Raw genomic sequence first — 25,065 nt, forward strand, 5'->3', positions numbered from 1 at the left:
TACTCTATTACATGTCCCAAATGTTATTGAAACATTGAAGCATCCTCATATGTTTTTTTTTTTTTAACATGTTTTTATTGACTTCAGAGAGGTAGGGGGAGAGAGAGATATCAATGATGAGAGAGAATCCTCAATCAGCTGCCTTCTGCATGCCTCCACTGGGGATCGAGCCTGCAACCGGGGCATATGCCCTTGACCAGAGTCGAACCTGGGACCCTTCAGTCCACAGGCTGATGCTCTATCCACTGAGCCAAATCAGCTAGGGCATCCTCATATGTTTTATATGAAGGAATAAAGTTGTACTTCAGGCTGTGATGCTCTTAAAAATATAGTACATTATTAGGTTTTCTTCATAGGTATTTTTCAGGATATAATGTTTATTCTTCAAAAGAGAATGGGTAGAGCCCAGCTGGTGTGCTCAGTAGTCAGGGCACATGCCCAGGTTTTGGGCTGGTCCCCAGTAGGGGGCATGCAGGAGGCAGCCAATTGATGGTTCTCTCTCATCATTGATATTTCTCTTTCTCTCCCTCTCCTTTCCTCTCTGAAATCAATAAAAATAAAGTTTTTTAAAAAGAAAGACTCTCCTGTAAGATACCTGTATCTGTTATAGTGAGTAGAACTTTTCCACATTAAGCCTACTACTTTGGTACTTTTTATATTTCCTCATGTGCTAGATTTCTTTACTAGGAGCATTTCAGTGAAATACTTGTGTTTTTATTCTTCTTGGATTGTCTTTGAAACATTCATGAACTATGAACCAAATGATAGACCTGAGTACTGCTGTCCTTTCAAGGCAATAATATTCAGTATAATGGATAGAGTTTTGTTTTTTTTAATTTCAGTTCAGCAATCAGCAAACATTGGGAGGCTGAACTGGCTACCCTCAAAGGAAATAATGCCAAACTCACTGCAGCCCTGTTGGAGTCTACTGCCAATGTGAAACAATGGAAACAGCAACTTGCTGCATATCAGGAGGAAGCAGAGCGTCTGCACAAGCGGGCAAGTCCAGGGCTGCTGTCCATGGAATTTATGGCTAGCAGATTTCCTTGATTAGGGGAAATTTACACGTAGATTCAGCACAGGGACATCGTTTGGAGATTTCCATTGGTTCTCAGAGCATATATGGGTTGTATTATATCTGTTCTCTCAAAAAATAGCAAGTGTTTTCATTAAAAGTTATGTTGTGTTTGGGCCCTCCGTCAGTCTATGGACTGAAGAACTATCTTTTGCCATAAGAGAAACTATTAATATGTAGACATTCTAGTATCAAATATTTAAGTTGTATTTTAAGCATATTTTTTCTTCCAGATTCTCTTACATTTTGGAAATGTATTAGAAACATTTCTCACCTCTGCAAGGCCAGTTTTCAATTAAATTTGAAAGCTACAGATGGAGGGCAGATGACTATATCTGATTTTAAATGTTATGAGTAGTTTTTAAAGGAATTTTCTACTATCGTTAGTTACTTAAGTTTTCCTATCCTTTTCATGACCAACCCATGTAAATAGTTATTTCCTTTGCTCTTTTTTGTCCTAAATCCACATCTCTAAAGAATCTTTTCTGTTTATTCTTTCATCTTAATATTTCTCAAAATTCATTTTCATATGTTGATTCAAAATTCATTATCCACCTATCAAGGGCCTGTTATCTCTTCAGCAATAAATTCTTTGAGATTTTCATATAATTTAACCTGAGTTCTCATTTAATTTTAGGTGACTGAGCTTGAATGTGTTAGTAGTCAAGCAAATGCTGTGCATACCCATAAGACAGAATTAAATCAGACAATACAAGAACTGGAAGAAACACTGAAAGAAAAGGAAGAGGTACTTTCTACTTTTTGCTCATCTGTAATCTAGCTAAACTATTAGAGTCTATGTACTTGATGGAATAAGGTAAGGCTGTGTGGGTTTTTTTAGCATGAAATTTTTCTTGAGTGATACTAACCTTGTTCATATTTTCTCCATCCTTGTTCCTGTTGTCATGAGCTATGTTGAGGCCATCAGACTGAGATACTGCTTGTTGCATACCAATTATGCAACTCTCTGTCTGAGAGTTGTATCCACATGACCAACAGGAAACTATTAGAAGTAACATGAATTTTAGAAGCTGTTGCTTTCTCTGGTTTTCAGTCAGATTTAATATCCCAGGGAAGAATTCAAAACTTGAAACAACCTTAAAATGTTCAGACTGTTTCTGAGCAGTGCTATACCAAAGCCATCAAGTTAGACTTGTTGCTTGTTTCTTAAGATTATTTTGCACAAGACAACATGCCTATAAAGATGAATTCAGCCTGGCCAGCGTGGCTCAGTGGTTGAGCATTGACCTATGAACTGGGAGGTCACAGTTTGATTCCTGGGTGGGGCACGTGCCCAGGTTGCAGGCTCAATCCCCAGTGTAAGGCATGCAGGAGGCAGCCGATCATTGATGTTTCTATCTCTCTGTCCCTTTCCCTTCCTCTCTGAAATCAGTAAAAATATATATTTAAAGATGAATTCACCTCTCTAAAAGTCAGCATAAAGGAATGCTCTTTATTTTTTTATTGAATTTACTGGGGTGCCATTGGTTAATACAATTATATAGGTTTCAGGGGCACAATTCTATATATATATGGTTCACCATCCCAAGTCAAGTCTCTCTCCATACATTTGTCCCTCCTTTACTCTCTCCTACCTCCCCCCATCTCTGTTTCCCTCTGGTAATCATCATACTGTTGTCTGTCTATGAGTTAATTTCTTTTTCTATTTGTTTTTTTTTTATCCTTTCACCTTTTTTAAGGAATTTAAAGTAAATGTTCTTTAAATCATTGTCTTAAAGAACTAGGACAGTAATTTCGGGGGGAAATGGGGCCTTCTCTTTCCTTGATATCACTTAAATGTTGTTGTTAAAGACATTGCTCTACTTTTTCTAGGAAATAGAAAGATTAAAACAAGAAATCGATAATGCCAGAGAACTCCAAGAACAGAGGGACTCTCTGACTCAGAAACTGCAGGTAAGCTCTAATAAAATGTTTATTCATTTCTGCATAGGGAGGCATCAATCATTCTATCACATAGTAATGACTTTTTTCTGAAACTCCATTTTGTAGATTCTTGGTCATTTTTCTTTTCCAGGACTTCTGATTCATGCCTAAGCTTAGATTTTTCAAAAAGTAGTTGATAACTTCATTTAGATAGCTTACAGACATTATAGGTAGTCATTTATAAATTATCTTTAGTAAATTATTTTAGACATTTCTACTTTTAACCTAAAAATACTCTGAATTTAAAGAAACTTTTCAAATGGTTTTAATTCAGTTTAGAAATTCTGCTCATTTTTTTTAAAAAAATTATTTTATTGATTTTTTACAGAGAGGAAGAGAGAGGGATAGAGAGTTAGAAACATCGATCAGCTGCCTCTTGCACACCCCCTACTGGGGATGTGCCCGCAACCAAGGTACATGCCCTTGACTGGAATTGAACCTGGGACCCTTGAGTCCGCAGGCCGACGCTCTATCCACTGAGCCAAACCGGTTTCGGCAATTCTGCTAATTTTTTACATTGAATCTATAATAATAAAAGAGTAATATGCTAATTAGACTAGACATCCTTCTGGATGTCATTCTGGATATCCTTCCAGACGAAGCCGGGCCGTCTCAGGTGCCTGCAGGTGGCCGGAATGAAGCCTGGGTTCCGGGTTTCACTGGTTGGTGGCCCCCATTTTCCCCTGAAATTACTGTCCTAGTTTTGCTGGTTGGTGGCTGGAGGGAAGCCAGCCTGGGTTCCGGGTGCCAGAGGGAAGCCGGTGCCAGCAGCCAGAGGAAGAAAGGCCTACTCTTGCACGAATTTTGTGCATCGGGCCTCTAGTTAAGGTATAAATTAAAGCAGTAGTTGTGCCCTAATGGAAATCAAGTCAGTGCTCTTCTTATTTTTTCAGTCTAATTAATTTTACTCACTTTTTTCTGCATGAATAGTGTGCTTCCAATTTATATACACCGATTAGATGTCAGTGGTAGCGAACCATAGTTAGGAAGATTTTTTAAAATTCATTACCAAAGTCTCCTCCTGCAAACTCAGAAACTTTGATTAAACCCCCATGGCGAGCTACTTCAAGAGGGGTTAGGACCACTTTATGGTTTGCAGTAGAAATAAATGTATGTATAGGGTGAGGAACTTTGGTGATAAGTGGGACCTGAAAGCCCAGGATTGGAAAGAATACCTAGATTATGATCAGAATGACCAGCAGTTATTGAATATTTACTATGTACCAGACACACTGCACTAAGCACTTTACTTATAGTATGCATTTAATCTCTATGAGTCAGTGAGGAAACAGAGGCTTGCATAGGGGGTAACTTGTTCAACCTGTATGTAAATGGAGACAGTCACATTCTCTGACAGTAGAGAGCCTTCATAAAGGAAACAGGTTCTTTACATGAAATGAAATATTTCCCTTTCCCCTATCACTGATTTTCAGTGGCCTGGGAAAAATGAGGTCACTTGTTTTGATTTGCCCTACCAACTGTTTCTACATTTTAATCATCTGTGTAAATCAGTGGTTTTCAGCTGGGTACAGTTTAACAATGTATGGGGACATTTTTTGTTTTCCCAAGCAGGGCAGTGCTACTGCTAGCTCATAGGTCAACGCCGAGGATGCTGCTGAACATGGAATCATCCAGCCCAGAATGTCAGTATGCCAAGGTTGAGAAATCCTGTTGTAGAACTAAAATATGAAGCCTGCAATCGGGGCTGGAAAAACATGGGGGAAATTCAGCCTAGTTTCGTTGTCTGTTTCAACTTTGGCTACCATTTTTTCAATATTTGCTATAATTCAGGCATATGCTAAGCACTTACATACATTAGCTCTGATTCTCACAGTAACAGGAGTTGTATGCCACTTCCAAAGAGAAGGCAGCAGTTCAGAGGTGTTAGCAAGTTCAATCAAGCACCTAGCTCAGTGGTCGGCAAACCGCGGCTCGCGAGCCACATGTGACTCTTTGACCCCTTGAGTGTGGCTCTTCCAAAAAATACCACGTGCGGGCGCACACGTACAGTGTGATTGAAACTTCGTGGCCCATGCGCAGAAGTCGGTTTTCGGCTCTCAAAAGAAATTTCAATCGTTGAACTGTTGTTATTTGGCTCTGTTGACTAATGAGTTTGCCGACCACTGACCTAGCTAGAAAGTAGTGAGGCCTAGATTTGTTTTGATTCCAAAATTTCTGTGTTTCCTTCATGACCACACTGCTTCAGGCAGCAAGTGTCCAAGTCATTCCTAACAATTCTTTTAATTTTTTTTTAGTTATATGTACATTTACATTATCCCAGAGAAACTAAGAGGTAATTTATTCATATTAAATTGCTAAATATATTTCATCATTGATTGATCAGTAATTGAATATTACACTTGGCACCTGGAATTGTGAATATCCATTTTTACCTATTATTTCACTGAATATCAAGAGCACTTATCAAACTAGCAAATACAGAGCTTGACCTTCTGCCAACTAGGATTTATACTTTCAGTTATTGACCGTCAAGCACTGGAAAGGGAGTTAGCAAATTCTGACCTGCCGTGCTTTCTTTATAAGGGCTGAATCAGGCCTCTGGACGTCCGGTAACAAGCTCACATATCAGTAAATGAGAAGGGGGAAATAGTAGGACAAGAATGATAATAAACAGAAGAATGAGTTAGGAGGGGACAATACAGGAGGAAAAAAGAGGAAGGTAGAAGAATGGGCAGTGCCACCATCCAGGGCTCCGACTGCCTCCTGTGACTGCCTCCTGTTGGCCCCGTGCACCGGTTGTCTGTTCTTGCCCTAGGATCACGGATCACATTCTCTGCCTCAGAATAGACCAGCACCGTCAGCATTGTATTGGATCCCTTTTGTTATCTGCCTAGTAAACTTCCTCCAATCAGAAAAATGGCTTAGAGTATGAGACTCCTTTTAGAGAGAACAGCACCATTTTAATAGCTGAGAGAATTTTGTGTTTTGCTTGCTTCCATTGAAAATGTTGGGATGTTTCCTTGATTGGCGAAGAGAACAAGGAAGCCTTTCATTGTAAAGGAAGGCTTTAGAGGGCAAACTGGGTGGTGCCTGGAGAAGAGGGTGTTTTCTAGGGAATGACATTGCGTCTATTTTTATAGTTGGAAACATCCTACTCTTAAGCTTATTGTTTAAGCAGGCAAGAGAGCACGCTGTGCAGTCATGAGTGGCATTTTTAGATTTGATCCCAGGGTCTATTTTCTCCCTCATAGTTTAGAGCCTCCAGGGCTTCTGGATTTATAAGCATTTTATTGATTTCAGATTCTGCACTCAATTTACTTATCTTCATCTTGTGGATTATTCAAAGGAAAGAGATTAGAAACATACCTGGTAAACATCTCACCGTAAATACCTTAAGATTAGGTTGGGATTCCTTAAATTCTTCATTTATAAGTGATTATAGCTGCGTAATTCCTTTTTTATATTTTCCCAGGCTGTTGCAACGCATCTGTGGCATCCTAGCTTAAGCCTTGATCTTAGCTATTTCTGTCAAAGCCCACGAACATTTCTACATGTTCGGAATCCTAAATCAACTGTTACTCTCTTATGTATTCAAGCCATTTCTCAGTTATTTTTCTCAAAAGTTTAACAGGTATTATAAGACAAATTTTGGAAAAAAGTACCCATAATCCCAAAACCCTGAAGTAATTCCTATTTCTTATTAGTACATTAATTCCCGGTGTTTGTCCTCATGCATACAAATCTGCTTCACATACTGTTCTTTTTATTTACCAAATTGTCTTTCAGTAATTAAAAAAATTTCCCCCTATCCTGACTTGACAGAAGTTTTTAGAGACTTATACATTTTTAAATGATATACTAACATTTTTGAAATATATTTTCTGAGGCTGATTCATATTGTGTTACACCAAAATGTTTTTGTTTTTTTAAATAAATCTTTATTGTTCAGATTATTACAATTGTTCCTCACCCCCCCCCCATAGCTCCCCTCCACCTGGTTCCCACCCAGTTCCCACCCCCCTTCTGTCCTTACCCACCCCATTGTCCTCATCCATAGGTGTACGATTTTTTCCAGTCTCTTCCCGCACCTCCCACACCCCTTTCCCCCCAAGAGAATTCAGTCCACTCCCTTTCTATGCCCCTGATTCTATTATATTCACCAGTTTATTCTGTTCATCAGATTTTTTATTCACTTGATTTTTAGATTCACTTGTTGATAGAGTAGCTTTGTGTGCTAGGTGTCCTATAGGGCCCAGTGGCTCAGCCTCCCCAGTTACCTGAGGAGTACACTCTTGGTGCACCCCTTTGTGGGCTGTGTGCACAGTCTTGTTGTAGTTAAGCCTTGATTGTTGTTGGTATCACTGGGAGGAATTGACCTCCAAGCCAATTGGCTGTGAGGATCAGCTGTGTCTACGCTGGGAGAACTTCTGTGCTGGAGACACCCTTATGAGACAAGACTTGCTTTAGTAGGACTTTGGTGCTCACTTAGTCTGCCCCCTGAGTGTGTCCCTTATGGATCTGAGGAGTTGTAATCTGGATGGTCCCACTCTGATCCCTGGGTACACTGGCTCTTGGATCTCTCTAAGGAGGTGCTAATTTAGCTTCTGCCTGAGGCCACCCAGCAGGAGCTATGGAGAGATCTGCGGATTCCTCTTCTTTGTTTGGGTTTTGGAGGTGCCCAGATGAGGCTCAGCTGTGAAGCAATGCAAGCTGCTGTGGGGCCTTGGGCCTTCTTTTGGATGTTCTAGGTCTCACTGACTCAGCTGCAATTTGTTAGGTAAGTTTGGAATTCAAAGGACCAGGCCATTCATATGCAAAAGCCTCTGTGCTCAGCTTGGATGGGGCAGAGTCTCAGGGCGGAGCAAACAGCAATGGCTTCGTGGCGTGGGATCTCAGGGCAGAGGTCTCAGTGTCCTGCAGTAATCGCTGCAAGCACCTCTGAGAGAAAGCCGCTCTCGAGTTCCGCCTGCTGCCAGATAGTCCAGTTTCTTCCCGTATGAGTCTGGGTCCCCAGAGTCTTGCCCAGATCTGTAGTTCAGAGCAGTTGGGAGCTTGTGTGTCCCTCCCGATTGAGAAAGCCAGCCGCATACTCAGTTGCCAGCCCTCCCCATGCACACACCTCCGTACCTCTGCCTTCCGCAGCTCCTGTGAGTCTCAGTGTGCTTTTCTCTTTCCTTCTAGTTGTAGAATTTCCACTCAGCCAGCCTTCCTGTGGTTCTCGATGATGTCTGTTTTGTCTTTTAGTTGTAGTTTTGAAGTTGTTGTGCGAGGCAGCAGTTCAGGTGTTTACCTTTGCTGCCATCTTAGTTTCTCCAAAATGTTCTTATTATTCCATAGAATTTGCATACGTGAATGTAAATTGTGTCAGTCACCTCAGTCCTCTCAGATGTAAAAGTGAGCTTTCTAGAAAGGTTATATACAGTAGTCCCCTCTTTACCTAGGGTTTTTGTTTTTTATCAAGATTGCACAAAAAACAGTTACTTGTGGTCAACTGCAGTCTGAAAATATTAAATGGGAAATTCCAGAAATAAAGTTTATAAGTTTTAAATTGCACGCTATTCTGAGCATCGTGATAAAATCTTCAGCTGTCCTGTTCTGTTCTACCGCAGGACATAACATCTCTTTGTCCAGCGTATCTACATTGAATAGGCTACCCACCTGTTGGTCACTTAGTTGCTGTCTCAGTTATCAGATATTTTGGGAGAGAGACCAAATTCACATAACTTTTACTACAGTATGTTGTTATACTCTATTTTATTGTTAATATCTTACTGTACCTAATTTATAAGTTTGATGTTATCATAGGTATGTATGTGTAGGAAAAAATATAGTATATATAGGGTTTGGTACTCTCTGCAGTTTCAGGCATCCACTGGGAGTCTTAGAACGTGTCCCCTCTTAGATAAGGGGACTACTGTAACTGTCAATTCATTGCTTATCTGTAATTCATATGATTATTTAAAGTATAATAGTTGGTTTTCTGCTGTTTTTCTCAATTTTATTTTTTACTGAAATTATATCAAAGCTCATGTTATGTTATTTTACTTTATTGAATTGCTTGCTATATTTGTCACATTTAGAAACATTTTTAGAGCAGTAAAAACTTCTAAGTACCGTATGCCAGAATTTAATGTGTTAAAAAATTAGGGGTTTTTTTTGCCATGAACTTCCTTTTTTTGTGATTCTTTTTCTTTCCTTGTTTTCTAGTATGTTGGAATTATTATCTTTATAATTCTTATATGTAGTTATTATATATCTTCACTATTGCAATTGAACTATGTTTTCTATCACATGCATTCATTCGCTCTTGTGGCAAAACAAAGAATAATTAACATACTCAGAGGATCCTAAAACTTCATTTACGAAGTCATTTTCTTCTCTTAGTATTTCTCCAGAATTGCCAATAAGGAGAAAACATTAACTTCCCTCTTTTTCTCTGCCTGCTTTCACCAAAGATTGCGAACAATTGTGCATTAGGAACAGCATGGTAGCAGAAATAGAAATGAGATGCAGATAGTCCTCTAAGTGGGTCTTCAGTACTGTCTCGGTGTTTGAAGTGCCCAGGGGCTTGTCTGTCACAAATAAGTAGTCAGGAAATTTTTGTTAGATGGGTAGATGGGTTCATGAACAAACCAGTCAGTAAAACCACATGGATTTCTCAGATGGTGAAGTCTGAAATCTCTCCTAAAATTGTGTTAACCTGAGATTCATAACTACCACAATATTGGAAATAATAAAAGTTATATCGTTTTTTAAATCATTAACTGACATGTATATATATCACACTTTTGTTTCTAAAGGAAGTAGAAATTCGGAACAAAGACCTGGAGGGACAACTGTCTGACTTAGAGCAACGTCTGGAGAAAAGTCAGAATGAACAAGAAGCTTTTCGTAATAACCTGAAGACACTCTTAGAAATTCTCGATGGAAAAATATTTGAACTAACAGAGTTACGAGATAACTTGGCCAAGCTTCTAGAATGCAGCTAAGGAAAGTGAAATTTCAGTGCCAATTGATTAAAAAATATACTGTCTCCCTTCATAGGACTGTTTGGGCTCTGCATCAAGATTGCACAAAAAATTTAAATATCACTCCTCCAGGAGGAGGATTTTTTGAAAATTGGAATTGTATATTTCAGTGTAAATTTTAGAATCCAGCTTGTAGCTAGTTGGGGAAAAAAGAGATGAAACACTTGAACTACAAATTACCTCCATGTATATTATTGGCCATAGTTAACTAGAAAATTATAAATAGACACTTAATGCAATCCTCTTCTTCTTTTTTTCCTGATATTAGCCAATGGGAGAATTAACCATGTCTGGGTCACATCCCCTTTTTGTGTTCAACACAGTGAAGGCTATCTGCTTTTTAACTTAATTTATTTATGATATCTAAAGCTGTGTTTTGTGCAAAAAAAAACAAAAAACTTAGTGACGAAAGCCCTGTCTTTTGTTATAATCTGAATAATTTCTCAGGATATTTTTGCACTGTTGAGAAGCAGTGTCATTACCAGTTAATTCTTGCCAGGAGCGAGAGCGCGCTGCGCCTTTAATTGAAACATGCTTGCTGGGACAGGGTGTGTAGAGCTCTTCCCTTTTTTTAGGCGGGAAGATATTTCACTCTGGTGACCGCTCTGCTGCACGCCGGTGTTCTCTAACCTTGTCACTGTATAGTTTACTTTTCCACACTGATTCCATGTATTTATGAGAAGATACTGTCTCCCATTGTATTACACATTTTAAAGCCAACTAACGAAGGCAGCTGAGTCCCTCAGAAATTTTTCTTTTTAAATTTCTAATAAATTTGACACAGTACTGAAATGCAGCAGCCCGTCACTGACGGTCTGGTCTAGCAATGTTAAGTATATTTACAGAATATGCAGTTACCTTTATTTATATCTTTTTTGCAAGAAATCTTTTTCTGAATGATCAACGCATTTCAATTTACAAATAATTATGGTTATTGGGGAACTGTTTATTATAGATCACTTTCAGGTGTATAGCTATTTTAAAAGGGATCCATTTCCATCAAACCGCGGATCAGAGGACTATTGGGATTGAGCCGTGTACTCTGTCTGGATCTTCACGCCAACCATCTCTCTAGTCAAACCTCACAAGGCAATATTCTGAACTGTTAACTAGGCATTTCAACACAGGAATTCAATTCAATAGGCTCTTCTCAGTGAACAGGTTTTAATGTTGTTTTGATGTAATTTTAAAAGACTTTTAGCAAAGATGCATTTCTTTAGATATTTCTTTTAAGAAGCTATTTTAAAAGTAAGGCACGTGCTGTTTAGTCTGCATATGGAGTAGGAGTTGCATCAGAGTCCATGTATTCTCGCTGTACAATGCCTGCGATGTTGAGGAGGGTTCTTTTTTAAAGTGTATGCTTGGGAATCTGACTCTGAGGAGTCTACAAAGTGCACTGACTTTTGGTTTGTACCCCCAAAAGACTGACTTGTTAAGAACAAAATTAAGCTAATTAATCAATTTGTAACCATTTTTTCACTCACAAACAGCTACTCAGCATAGGCTATTTTGTTTTATATATGTATGTGTATGTATGGAAATACATACATATTAATTTATATTAGAGTGAAAAATAAATGGTTTCTAAAGTTAGTTTCTAAAGTGAGTTTTCAGATGTCTCTGAAAAGTTTTTATCAGACACTTGATCATCATGTATTATATGTGCTATAACATCATGTGAGTTACCTCCATCTATTTTAGGGTATTTTCCTCACCTATGTATTACAGGGAAGGTAATGTAGGTACACAAGCTCAGAGCTGAGATATTTCTCTGACAAATCAGGTAATAAAATTTTATTTAATTGATAGAATTTTAAAGTAGATGTGATTTTATCTATCAGTTTCTGAGTAACAAAGAGCACCAGATTTTGACTTAAATAGGGGATTTAACTCTAGGGATCAGGGAATGTAGATATGAAGAGTTAAAAATAAAAATAAATAAACAGTGTAAGCTGTTGAAATGGTAAGTGAATTATTTTAACGATGTAATAAGATATTTTTAAATTTTGACATAGTTATTATATAGTGGGAAAATAACTCATCAAGATGTCTCCACTTGAGTTGTATTGATATGTGAGATGTGTGTAACTCAATATATACATATACCCATATGTATATACAGAAAATTATTTTTAATATTTTCCTACTATATGAAATTTAAAATTGGAAATTTTCTGAGTTTTTTCCTTGTCCAATAGAGCCTAATTTTTTTTTAAGTGATCTAACAATTTCTTGAGGGCTGCACCTTTAAATTCCCAGATTGTCATTAGACGTGTACAGTATATGGGATAAGGTGGACACAAGTGCACATATAAATAAAATCTTAAGACTATTTTAAACATTGATTTACGGTAGGAGAGTATCTAGAGTCATCATTTTCAAGTCATAATTAGGTTGTGTGCCTACTGTAGTTTTCTCCATTTCTGTATTATAGAAATAAAAGTTTGCATATTAAAATTTGATTTTCCCAGAGACAAATATTATATAATGTATCTATATTTAGATCAAACTGTGGTAATATATTTGTCAGAAAACAATGTTGGGGACTGTAGCCTGAACATGTGGACTCGAAGTGACACAGAAAGGAGAGCAGAGGGTGATCCCGTTGTGTATAAGTTATTATATGAAAACTGAATTCTTGTACAAAAAAACAACTGGAAAAAAAAAAGAAAGACAAAAATACAGTTTTTATTTTGAAATACATTTGTTGTTCTCTGGAGAATGTACTTTACCTTTTTCCCCCTCAGTCTTTTACAGATACTTTTTAAAAAAGCATTCAAGTGATGGCAGCATTTACTTAAATCTTACAGGTGCTATTGGATTTTACATTAGTGTGATCTGTTGTGAAACCCTAACTTTGACATAAAAGGTTTTGTAAGTATTTTCCTGCCTGGAAAATTAGTTTTGGTCTCTCTCTCGCCCCCCCCCTTCCCCTCCCTCTCTCCCTTCCTCCCTCCCTCCTCCCCTCCTCTCTCTCCCCTCTCCCCCTTCTTCCTCCCTTCCCCTCTCTTTTTTCTCTCCCTTCCTGCAGATTTTACAAAGTTCGTGAAGCTGCATCTCTGCCCTTACAGAAGAGCTCCAGCGCCATCATAGATTTAATGTTTTGCTGTCATTGAACTGTTGGGAAGCAATTACAGTAGAGAAAAAACTTACACTTTTTTTTCCCAAGTGGAACTTGAAAAAGGGACACTCAAAATTAAACCAGTACCACCTTTTTAAACTCATTGGTTTGTTAAAGAATTAAATTCCTTGTTCAAATTAAATTCATTCTTTAACAAGTGTGCTACAGTCTTCCATGTTTTCATTTAACTCTGGAGTACGCAGCTCTCTCCTGCGCACCTGATTTCTGTCCGTTCTGGAGTGGGAGGCAGGCAGGGGGAACGTTTGTTAGGTGGCAGTGTTTGTTTGTTTGTTTTTCAAGAAATTCTTTTGTTTATTTGACATCAAATGACTTTAACATCCTGAAATTCTGTGTTTGAAGTTATAAAATAGTCTTCAATGAATTTTCGTCTTCTGGATATTTAGCATTGTTCTTTTATCATTCATGAAGTAAGTTATATAAAACTTAAAGAAGAAAACTTCCAGATAAGTAGTAGTTGAGAATGACATATTTTTAAAAATTTCTCAAGTAGCGTATTATACCGTTAATTTGTTAAGATGATTTTCATGTAAGAGTATTTTGAAAATTATTAGAAATGGATCTTTTTAGAATGGCAACAGATGCATCATTCACCTTACTCTAGTTGTGGAGATGTTCCTCATATTCACATTAAATTGGACCTTACATTTTTATGACAGTTTTTCTCTATGGGAATCTGATATGTAGATGTCACACAAATAGAAACAGTTAATTGAATTGAAGACATGATGTTTTTATTTACTTATTTAATCCTCACCAGAGGATATATTTTTCATTGATTTCTAGAGAGAGTGTAAGGGAGGAAAGAACAGGGAGAGAGAAATATTGACATGAGAGACACATCGATTGGCTGCCTCCTACACTCACCCCTACCAAGGCTGGGGAGCCTGCAACTAAAATATTTGCCCTTGACTGGGAATCAAACCGGGAGCCATTTGGTCTGCAGGCCAATGCTCTGAGCTAATCGGCCAGGGCAAATGTTTTTCATTTTTTTGTTTATATATTGCCTTATAAAATAGCTAACAATTTCATCCAAGAAAAAAACCCTCAAAAACTCAGCACTCACTGCGTAGTGCTTTGTACACTAGATGGAAAAGAAACATTGTAAGTCATTTTTACCAAAAACAGGTTACATAGGGAGAGAAATTACATCTGGACTAGATAGAATAGGGAAAAGGCCACAGCTCCCAATAGACTTCTGATGGAATCACTGATCTCTTTGAGGATACTTCTTTCCTTTCAAGGACACATTCCAGAGGATACCAGGAGTATCAGAGTGAGAAGAGGATTTTTTTTGAGGGGGAGGTCAGAGCCAGCAAAAGAGTAGGAGCATGATGACCAGTTTTTACCTAAGGGATGGCAGGATAGCGAGAGACACATAAAAGTGCTATTTCCTACCTGCTGTTGCTTTTAAATAAATGAGTTGGGAATTGTCCTCATGAATTTCAAAGGCTTTCAGAAGACCTTGAAATTTGTCTTGTCAGGATTTATAACCTAACTAGAGGCCCAGTGCACGAAATTCGTGCAGCAGGGGCGGGGGAGGAGGGTCCCTCAGCCCAGCCTGCCAAGACGCAAGCATTCCGCACCCAGCCTGGCCAGAGGCCCTCTGCGGCCAAGCACGAAACGCTTGCCTCGTCATCAGGGCGATGATGCAAGAGTCCCCCCCCCCCGACCCCGGCCACTCCATGCCCGCTGCCCCAAGGCCCTCAGTGGCCGGGGTGGAATGCTTGCCTTGTCACCGCGGCAACAAAGCAAGCATTCCGCCAGGCTGCTCATGCTGCCCGCTTTCAGCAGCCCCCCCCCCACCCCCCAGGACTGGGGGACTCCGGTGGGGCTAAGAGGACTGGGCATTGCCATCTTGTGGCTATGGGCGCCGCCATCTTTGTGATGGAATGATGGCCAATTTGCATATTCCCTCTTTTATTAGATAGGATATGACACCTAACATTCAAACTCACCATTCTGTGGGATTCTGACCTACTTTTGTCAGTTATTTTCACATCCGATCTACCCAGGGACAGACATATTACTCTACTTTCTTTTAATAACACCAAATTAAAGTGATGATGGGTGCCTAATAAATGCAAAATTAAGCCCATTTTTGTAGCATAGAAAAATGTCTTTTATTGGTAATTTTTCTAGCAACATTCATGATTTTACCTGTGTTATATAACCATGTTACTATATGTGCATATATGTAGTAAGTCATATATCTATGACCTCTGTCTATAACCTATTTGATTGTGATACCTTAAGCGGAATGACTATTTCAGAAAACATGGCTAGAAAGCACATGTACTTGAAGTGAATGATTTCCTGACAACTTCAGTATGAAATGGAACATAAAGGAGTGTTTGTTGACTATCTGCTGTATGACAGGCACTATACTAACTGTTCGACATTTCATTTCTATGTAGAGGGGCCTATTCAGAGGTATTCTTTTGGAAGGGGTTGGAGGAAGGCAGGGAAGAGGCTCAAATGATTGCACCTGCAGCCATCGGGCTGGTCATCCAGTACATCAGTTAAAAAGGTGGGAATCTTGCTCATGTTTCTGGTACAATCTTTCCCTCTGGCTTGCCTTCTTTGCCTCTCTAGAATATCTCTGTTAGGGTACTTCTTAATTATATATTTTATATTCATACTCCTCGAACTTCTTCCTTTAGCCTTCTTTGATTTTGACAATGCTTATTGTCATTCAGTTGTAAGTCATATTTTGTTGGCAGATGTCATGTTTTAGTCCCAATTTTTTAAATTTACGAGCTTCAGATAATATAAGGAAAGTAGTTTCATATGCAGAATTCAGTCTGTAAAACTTACGTATCAAACTATTTCCAAAGGCCTTGGAAAGGCAGCTCATCTCTTAAGTTCCCTAGTGAAACAAGTTGTAAACCTGCACAACTCATCCCCCTCCACTAAATAGCAGTTCAGCAGTCAGTACTGAGTGAGTGTGTGGTTGGTTCTGGTTCCACAGCAGTTGAGGCCTCTCCAGGTTGATCAAGCCATTGGCTCAGCCACAGAAGGAACTCATTAGATGGTAATATGCCTCACATAAGTAGAATCATACAATATTTGTCTTTTTGTGTCTGTTTTTTTCATTTAGTAAAATGCTTTCAAGGTTCATTCATATTGTGGCATATATCAGAATTTCATTCTTTTGAATGCTGAATAATATTCCATTGTACAGATGTACCACATTTGCTTTATCTATTCATCTGTCAGTTGACACATGGGTCATTTTTACCTTTTGGCTATTGTGAATAATTCTGCAATGAACATTCATGTACAAGTGTTTGAGTCCCTGTTTTCATTTCCACCTAGGAGTGGGATTGCAGGATAATGTGTTAATTCTATCTTTAACTTTTTGAGGAACCAAAAGGATTGGGTTTGAATTGGGTTCATTGAAAAGGTTCATAGAGCAAGGTGCCGTCTCACTGGGAAGTCACAGTTGTGGGGTTAGTGCTTTGTTAATAGACCTGTAAGTGACCCATTGGCCTCTTAAGTCATGCCTCTTACTCTTGCAACTAAAATATTTATTGAGCACCTGTTATGCCCCACCTGTTATTCTATTTTGGAATCAAAACGAGACACGCTCACAATTTAGTGCAGGTCACATGTACTCTACAGTGTAAAGTGCTGGGATCAGGAGAGCACTCACACGAGGAAGCCCAGAGGCAAGAGGAGTGGAGAAGTCTTTCCCAGAAGAGATGGTACCTGTCTGAGTCTTGTAGGAGTAGGAGCTAACTAGCAGAAAAGAAGTGAAAGAGAATTGCAGAGTATAATGGAGAAGTAGGCACAGGGAAGAACAGGAAGGACTTTAAGTTGTGTGAAAATTTTGGGTTTTATTCTGAAGGAAATGCAGAGGTATTTAAGGATTTTCTTTAAAGAAGTGATGTAACAAAAACATGTTTTATACGTCTAGGTAGTTGTGTGAAGTACAATAAATCCCCCATCATGGCAGTGGCAGTGGGAATGGAGAAGGTGTTCAGAGTATTTAGAAGGTGGAATTAGTAGGACTGATTGGCTAATGTAGATGACAGGGAAAAAGAAGAATGCGGGATGATTCCTAGATCTCTTGAGTTGGACAACCAGATGAACAATCCCATTTATTGAGAGAGCAAACTCAGGAGAGGAGGTGAGACAGAGCAAGATGAATGATGAGTTCTGTTTTGAGTTTAAGATGTCTATAGAACATCCGGGTGAGATATAAGTCTAAATGGAGCTTAGAAGAGAAATATGAGCTATCTGTTTGGGAGATAGGTATCTGGGAGTTGTCAGCATAGGTCATGGTAATTGAGGGCATAAGAAATGGGGAGAATAAGATGAACATGTCACTGTGGGCCAGGTGCAGGACAGGACCAGAGCTTGTCAAGGAAACAGAAGGAACGGCCAAGAGGGAAGAGTGAACAACCAAAGTGTGGGCACTCATGGAAGCCTGGAGTGGAGTGTCAGAAAACCAGGCAGATTTCACACAATAATAATACCTGTAAATAAACTCATGTCTGAGGCAATGATACTCAAACTGTGTTCTATTGAGATCCTTCATTAAAGTTTGATTTTAAAATATATATTAACTTAAAAAATCAAAACCAGTAAACTCCAGTACACCATTTATAACATTTCAAAACATGGAAATCCAGCAAACATCAGTACCAGGTTAACTGTTTTTGTGCAAATGCAGAATAAGGCCATCTCTCATAAATTGAAGAGCATCTTGGTATTTTGAGGTGAGCTATTAAAGAAGTGCTACTATTTCTTAGTGTGAATCAGGGTTTTCTCTATACTTTGCAACTGAAGCAAAATACAAAATGGGGTCTACATGTGGTAACTGCTGTCTTCTATAAGCCCAGTTTCAAATGTTGATGAAAATGACTTCATTTTTCTTATTGACTTGTTGATTAAATGCTACCATTTTTTTTTCTGTTCACAGCTTCCATGTTGCTGTCATTTCTAAAAGGTTGTGGGGGTGGGGGAACAACAGACAAGAAGAATGAACACTTTCCTAGTAGAACTTGCCTTATTATCTTTCTGTAGGTCACCTGCCTCTCCTCAAAGTCAAGTTCTAGAGGCTTAAGTCTATTGCATGTGCCTTTTCCAATGTGTTACTTTGATACTGAATTCACCTCGAGGACCAGGTGATTTTGTGTTTGTATTGCCATAGAAAGTTTAGAGAATTAACATTTCTGTTGTCTTACTCTCCTTTTTATATTTATTCATAAACAGGTAACTGTATACAAATTTATCTCTGGTAGAAATAAGCTCAAACAACAACTTGTATTTGTTATTTGATTTTTATGTCTAGTTTAAGTTAAAATTAAAATTAGCTTGAATTCCTCGAGTAGACGTGACTTGCACTACTTAGGTGAATTAGAACATGTCAGACATTCCAGGAAGAAACGGAGCTACTGGTTTTCAAATTTGGCTTCAAATAATCCATAAAACTTAGAAATCACTTGTGAATTGTCAAATAAACTGACTTTTAAACCACCTTTGTTCATATTTTTCTACTTAGTGATTAATCTTGGTCTCCTTTAGCAGAGCCTTTATCTAGAGTACGTTCTGTGCATTAAAATCCTGTTATATATAATAGTGTAAAACAGAACGTCACAGTCCATGGTGCATGGCCATCTCACAAGTTCACAGCAAGGTCGTGACTTAACCGTATTTGTTATCCCATTTTATAGATTTCATAGACTCAGCAAGATTAAGTGATTGGCCAAGTAAGAGGCAGAACAAGGAATAGAACGCAGGTCCTCTGCCTGCTAATCCACTCCATCGTGTCCCAACTAGGAATGGCAGGCCTTTTATAAGAAGGCAGGTACAGGTACAGAAGTTTAAATTCACAATATTTGACAATCTATCACTTAATGAGAAAAAGCATTCTCCATTTTACAATAGTATTGTCTTTGAATATTTAATGCACTACTTCTCTGCTTTTTTAGGGGAAAAAACTTAATTATGCAAGTGGTTCTTACATGATTTCTTTTTTGCAAATGTTTTTAACAGTACAGATAAAGCAAAAGTTACTCTTAAGTTCTCAGTTTCATCCCTAGAAATTGCTACTATAATCTAATTATATGTGTCCTTTCAGCATTTTATATCCATTTATATACAAAATATATTTGTTGATAGATATTTTTAGTTGTTTGAGGGGGCAAGGAGTGTATAAATTTTATATGGCGTGTCTTGTTCTACAATTGCTACTTTTAACTTAATTTCTTTGGAAGATATGGCCAAGTTGGTACAAAGAGACCTACCTCGCCCCTTTTAACTTCTTCAGAGTTACGCTTTATGGCTATGTCACAGTTTAAGCATTTGCTTATTTTTCTTTTCTCTTTTATACCACCACCTTCTTCCTGAACTTGAGGCTACTTATTAAATATTAGGGGTGTTTAGGATTGATTAATACCCAGTTACCAAATGCCCAACACTGCCTCTTACAATCCAAATCAGGATAAGCTCTGGATGTTTAAGTTTTCCTGAAAATTTCAAAAAATGTTTTAACTGATCCTGAGGAAGATATTTCTAAATGAAACTACAAGCAACACCTAGCACATGCTTTGGACAAAAAAAGTTGAATAAATGTGTTGGACAACTGAATATGCTTACTGTCTTAGAAAAGAGGGGATGCTCAATGTAAATTTTAACCTTGACTTGGTCCACCAGCTGTTGGATAGTGCCATCGGGATGGCTAGGGAACCAACAGGGTATGTGAGACAGACCCAAAGTGTAGTGCTTCCCCTGCCAGTTGAAACATTTGGTGAGCACCTACAGTGTCACTAGGCACTGGGAACGCAAAGATCTAAGACATAGTCCCTTCTCGCAAGAAACACAGTCTAGTGAAGAAAGCATAGGTGTTCAATATGTGCAGTAAGACAGTGTTGTGATAAAAGGAGTTATAGCTTCCAGTGACTATACAGAGGAAGGAGTTAGTCCATCAGTGGTCATTGAGGAGGTGACATCTGAGCTGAGATGTAAAGATAAATAGATGTCTACTTAGATGATTCTGGTGATGGCCAGAGAGCCGAGGGGAAAGGGTGCATCACAAGAGCACAGAGCCATACACTCAAATGCAGTCTAACTCCCTGATGGACCCGTCAGTGGCTTAGCTTGGGGCACCCGAGCAGATGAGGTGGACAGATTCCAGACCGAGACCTTGTTTTGTGTCCTTGGCAGTTCTGACTTCCTAAAGGCCGTGGAAAGTCTCCGAAACCTTGGAGGAGGGAAGTGACATGATTGGATTTACATTTTAGAGAAAGTAAATCACTGGCCACAGTATCAAGAATGAATTTGACTCTTCGAGTTAATGGAGGTATTAACTAACTTTATTGTGGTAATAATTATATATATATATATATATATATATATATATATATATATATATATATATATATATATATATATATCACATTGTATACCTTAAACTTGTACAATATTATATACCAATTATATCTCAGAAAATCTTGTCGGGGGTGGGGGGGGGGGAGATTGAACTAAGAAAGGTTCTGCAAGAACAGATTCAGGATTCTAGATGACTTATTTTTTCATTGTAGAAGTCCAAGTAAGAGACAAAAAAACAAAAACGGAAAATGATGGGAAAACAGCTGAACTAATTATGAGAGATATTCAGGAGGTATGTGATGGGATGACATTTTAGAATTTTTAATCTGTTTATTTCCTGGCATTTATTAATCCTTTTCCTTCCCCCTACCCCCAATTCAGACAACAGCCAAAGCATTCAATTCCCTGGCCCTCAGGACTGGGTTGTTAGTGCAGTAATGAGAAAGTCAGTTCTCTACTTTTGAATTTCTCCTCTCAAATCAGATTCAAACAACAACTCTCAAGTGACAAGCAAGAGGAAATGAAGGAAACAAGATAATGAGAAGGTAGTAAGTATTACTAAGAAGGAACCCTGAGCCCTAACTGGTTTGGCTCAGTGGATAGAGCGTCGGCCTGTGGACTGAAGGGTCCCAGGTTCGATTCTGGTCAAGGGCATGTACCTTGGTTGCGGGCACATCCCCAGTGGGAAGTGTGCAAGAGGCAGCTGAATCGATGTTTCTCTCTCATCGATGTTTCTAACTCTCTATCCCTCTCCTCTCTAAAAAAAAATCAATAAAATATATTAAAAAAAAAAAAGAAGGAACCCTGAGCACTGGCCCCTCCCTCTGACACACCAGCCTTAAGTCAGGGACAAATAGCTGACCGCACGGGATTGGGAATTGAATAGCAGAAGACACCCATGCCTCAGTTTCCAGGAATCCCCTGGGCCAGGGTGATGCGGCAGATGATGAGGAGAAATGGTGACATGGTGTGTCTAAGCTAAGAGACCCCAGCAAGTTTCTTGGGACCCCAAGTTTCTTGGCACAGGGAGGTACTGGCAACGTTTCCCTGCCTGACCCTCTCTAGCAGGTGCAGAAGTTATTGCCAAGGAGCCAGTGAATTAGGACAGAGTCACTTGGGACCAAAGACCAGATCAGATGGGCAGCTCAGTGGATGTTGGTGCAGAAAGGTGCCAGTGGCCAGCGCCAGAGGTAGCCTAGTTGTGGAAGCAAATGCCAGCACTGATAGAGGTGGACAAGGAGCCAGAACCCACCACTCTCCCAGCTCTCCAAGTACCCTGATGCTACATGAAACCTAGTTGGAACCCCAGAGAGGAGGTGGGAAACCCTAATTGGCTGAGTTTATCTTGAACTGACAAAACCAATGTTTCTGATGCAGAATATGTTTTAAAACAAAACGGAGAAGAATGAAATTATATCCTTTGCACACCCAAACTGTGGCCTGCAAAAAATGTACCCACCACCAATAGACTTTGTAGGGCTTGGTAGCTGGAGGACTTCTAGGTTTTCAGATTTGGTTGGAAGAAAGGTAAGTTTTGTTTGTTGAGTTGGAGGTTCTTCTCCAGAAGTCTTATGAGTCTGAAGATTGGGAAGGGAGTGTTGGCTAGAGAAATGGATTTGGAAGTTACCAGAAAGTAGGCTGTTGGTGAAGCCATGAGATGAAAAATCAGAGAGGGTGAAGACAACAGGACCAGAGCCCTAGAGAGCCCTGACATTGAAAGGGGTGTGCAGGGAGAAATGGAGGTCGAAAGGTCCAAATGACCTAGAGAAGAGCTAGCAGGTGACACCAGATAATCAAATTGATTAGCTGTCATTTAATTTTATACTAAATCAGTAGGATCCATACCAAGGATAGTTCAGGCTTACAAACAAATTCTTTGTTATATCTTCTATTAACCAGGAAATGATCTACTTCACATCCAAATGTGAGGCCACATTCTGATTGCCTGGGGCTGCTGGGCTGCTGGGATTCGGACCCCAGGACCTAATTGATGTTAACATGGTGTAGCCTTACTTATCTCCATAATGTTCCTGCAAGGCCTACTTCATACCTCATGGGGGAGCGATGCGAGAGGTTCTGAAACTGTGCTCTTCACACAATCACATACACTGGGCGCTCTCCTCTGCATGTCAATGTACTGTAGGAATTTTCTTTTTATTGTCCTACTCAATTCCCCTTTTAAGAAAAGGTCTCTCAAAAATTGTTTTCAAAGACTAAGACTAAACAAATTTGTTCTTTTGGGCCAATGCTTCTTATCTCTGGGCAGTAAGAACTACATAAATCCATCATCACCCTGGCTGCTGAGAAGCTAAGACCAGGCTTGGGGCTTAAAACCTATCGTGTTCCTCAGAGAGTTCTTATAGTTTCTTTTTTCTTCCTCTCTTGGTCCTTATTTGTTCCTTGCTCCTATTTTTTTTCTTATCAGTAGTTTGGTCTTACTATATTGGTCTGATGGTTCTTATATTTTTATACTAAACTATCTCAAATATACTTTGTGTTTGGCAAATAAGTAGAATAGCTAATTAAAAACTAAAGGATATGTCCTCATAATTTTTCAGTTTCTTAAAACCATATCTCTGAGTAGGTACAACGTTCATTCTGATGACTGTTTCAGAGAAGTTTTTTCCCAATAGCTAATCTATATATCAACAACAATAACAAAAATTAAACATTTGATTGTTAATGGTATAAGGGCATTTAAGGAAAGCGTTCCTCTTTAGTCTGTTAGCTTTATCAATTATGGCCTTGTTGGTCAGAAGTATGGTTACTAACCTTATAAGTGTTAGCATAAATTTTGTTCTTCTCCAAATCCCATGTCAGAGCTGGTAACAAGCTTCTTGCTTGGACCGTTGAATTATCATGAGCAAGAACTCGACAAAACTAGCACACATTCCCCGTGTTGGGCTTGGTTCAGAAATTTGAGCATGCTTTCGTTCGTCACATCTTCTGGACTAGCAGATTCTGTTAGGTGCCATGATGTACTTTTACCATCACCAGCCAGGAAGATACCAGGCTTCCCTCCAGAGTAAAGACGGAGCTATTGATAGACACTCTGTCAAGAGCAAGTATTTCCCCAAGAGCCCTGCCCAGGCCGGACACAACCTCCTTCAGAGAGTGCAAAACTCCCAGGAGACCTTCCTGTTCCTCAGTTGGCCAATATATTAGTCATTAAGCCACATGTGCCGGGTTAGAATGAAGCTAGCAATTACCATGGCTTTAATTCCCAAGTTGGCCCTGAGCAACCTGAACTGAACATTGGATGGAACTCTCCTTTGAATAATGTTAATGATGGCTAGGTCCTCAGCCACTGCCCGCTAAGTATTAGCGTGGGTCTCAAACAAAGAGAAAAGGTCCAAACCCTCCCTTTTGGCTAGTGATTTGTTCCTCAAACCAACACGTCTTGAAACTCTAATTCTGGTATTAATCATTTCATTCTGTTGGAAAGAACAGTAGCTATTAGAGGGAGCAAGGGAATTGTTGTTCACTTTGTATCATGTGCTGGGCACTCTCCGTGTTACGTCATTTGGTCCTGACCGCAGCCCAGCAAGGTGACGGGTGTCTCCACTGCACGGGTGAACCCAGAGACTGGACACCAGTGGTCACCCAGCGCCACGTAACCAGCAAAGGCTGGAATCCAGTTTGAACTCAGAAAGCCCCTATTTTTTCTCTAAGAGGCATAGTTTCCTTTCCCACCCTCAGCAATGACATAGAAAGATTATGAAAAAGGTGGAGTTGACTGCTCATTCAAGAGGCTGTAGCAAGATTGGAGCTGGGTGGCTGCTGGGTGGAGCCTCTAGGGCAAGGCCCTGGGGAAGGTTCCTGAATTGCTGACCATCATTCATTCATTCCTTCCCTTGCCTGGATTGTTATCTGATCCCAAGACTGTGCTATAACTCTTGGGGTGAAAAAACAGCTAGGAGTGTATGCAGTACTCCCTCCTCCACCTCCTGCCCTGATTCCCGAGAGGCCTCCTTCATTCCCAATGAGGGAGCGATGCCAGGAGTTCTCAACTGTGCTCTTAGCACAGTCCTTCTCGGGCCAGGTTAGGCTAGCTCCTGTGGACCCAGGAACCTCAGCGACACCTCTTGGAAGCTCAACAAGCTGGCAGTAACGCCGACAGCAGTCAGTAGGCCTACTCGGGGGAGGTTCTGGGGTTCATGGCGTCAGGATCAAATAAAGGGGGTGTCGGTAAAGAATCTTCTTAGCCTTCGCCATACTCATTCTCCAGTTAAGAACTCCCTTCCACTTGCTGGTTCTAAATATAAAAATAAAAACAAAATGAAGATTTTTTGGTCCCACCTTGTCTGAGTACCAAGACAATTGTTGCTGCCCGGGAGCGGGCAGTGTCTCTAGAGCCAGAGTACTTACGGGTTCCTCAAAAACCTGCCGCCTGTGTGAAGCAGGAAAACCACAGGAACGCTTTTGAGATGCAACTTAATCTTCAGGCTATAAAACCACCTTCAATGATGACGAGGCCTTTGTTTTCTCTGCCGAACCTGGGCTGCCTTTGGGAAAAGTTGTCACATTTGTAAATGCGATAAATGTAATGCTTTTCAGTAAGCTGCCATTTCTTCCTCTTT

At 39.5% G+C, this 25,065-nt stretch overlaps 1 protein-coding gene across 1 annotated transcript in view; it reads left to right on the forward strand.

Moving 5' to 3' along the window:
- Positions 1 to 12,711, forward strand: part of HOMER1 (homer scaffold protein 1) — a 93,615-nt gene extending 80,904 nt beyond the window's left edge. Inside the window, exons 6-9 of the mRNA XM_079761071.1 lie at positions 843 to 999; positions 1,713 to 1,823; positions 2,909 to 2,989; positions 9,781 to 12,711. Coding sequence (XP_079617197.1) covers positions 843 to 999; positions 1,713 to 1,823; positions 2,909 to 2,989; positions 9,781 to 9,969 — 538 coding nt within the window. The 3' untranslated portion in view covers positions 9,970 to 12,711. The remainder of the gene's footprint in view (positions 1 to 842; positions 1,000 to 1,712; positions 1,824 to 2,908; positions 2,990 to 9,780) is intronic.
- The last annotated feature ends 12,354 nt before the right edge of the window (positions 12,712 to 25,065 follow it).

This window comes from Cnephaeus nilssonii (assembly GCF_951640355.1).
Source record: "Cnephaeus nilssonii genome assembly, chromosome: 2".
Classification (NCBI taxonomy): domain Eukaryota; kingdom Metazoa; phylum Chordata; class Mammalia; order Chiroptera; family Vespertilionidae; genus Cnephaeus; species Cnephaeus nilssonii.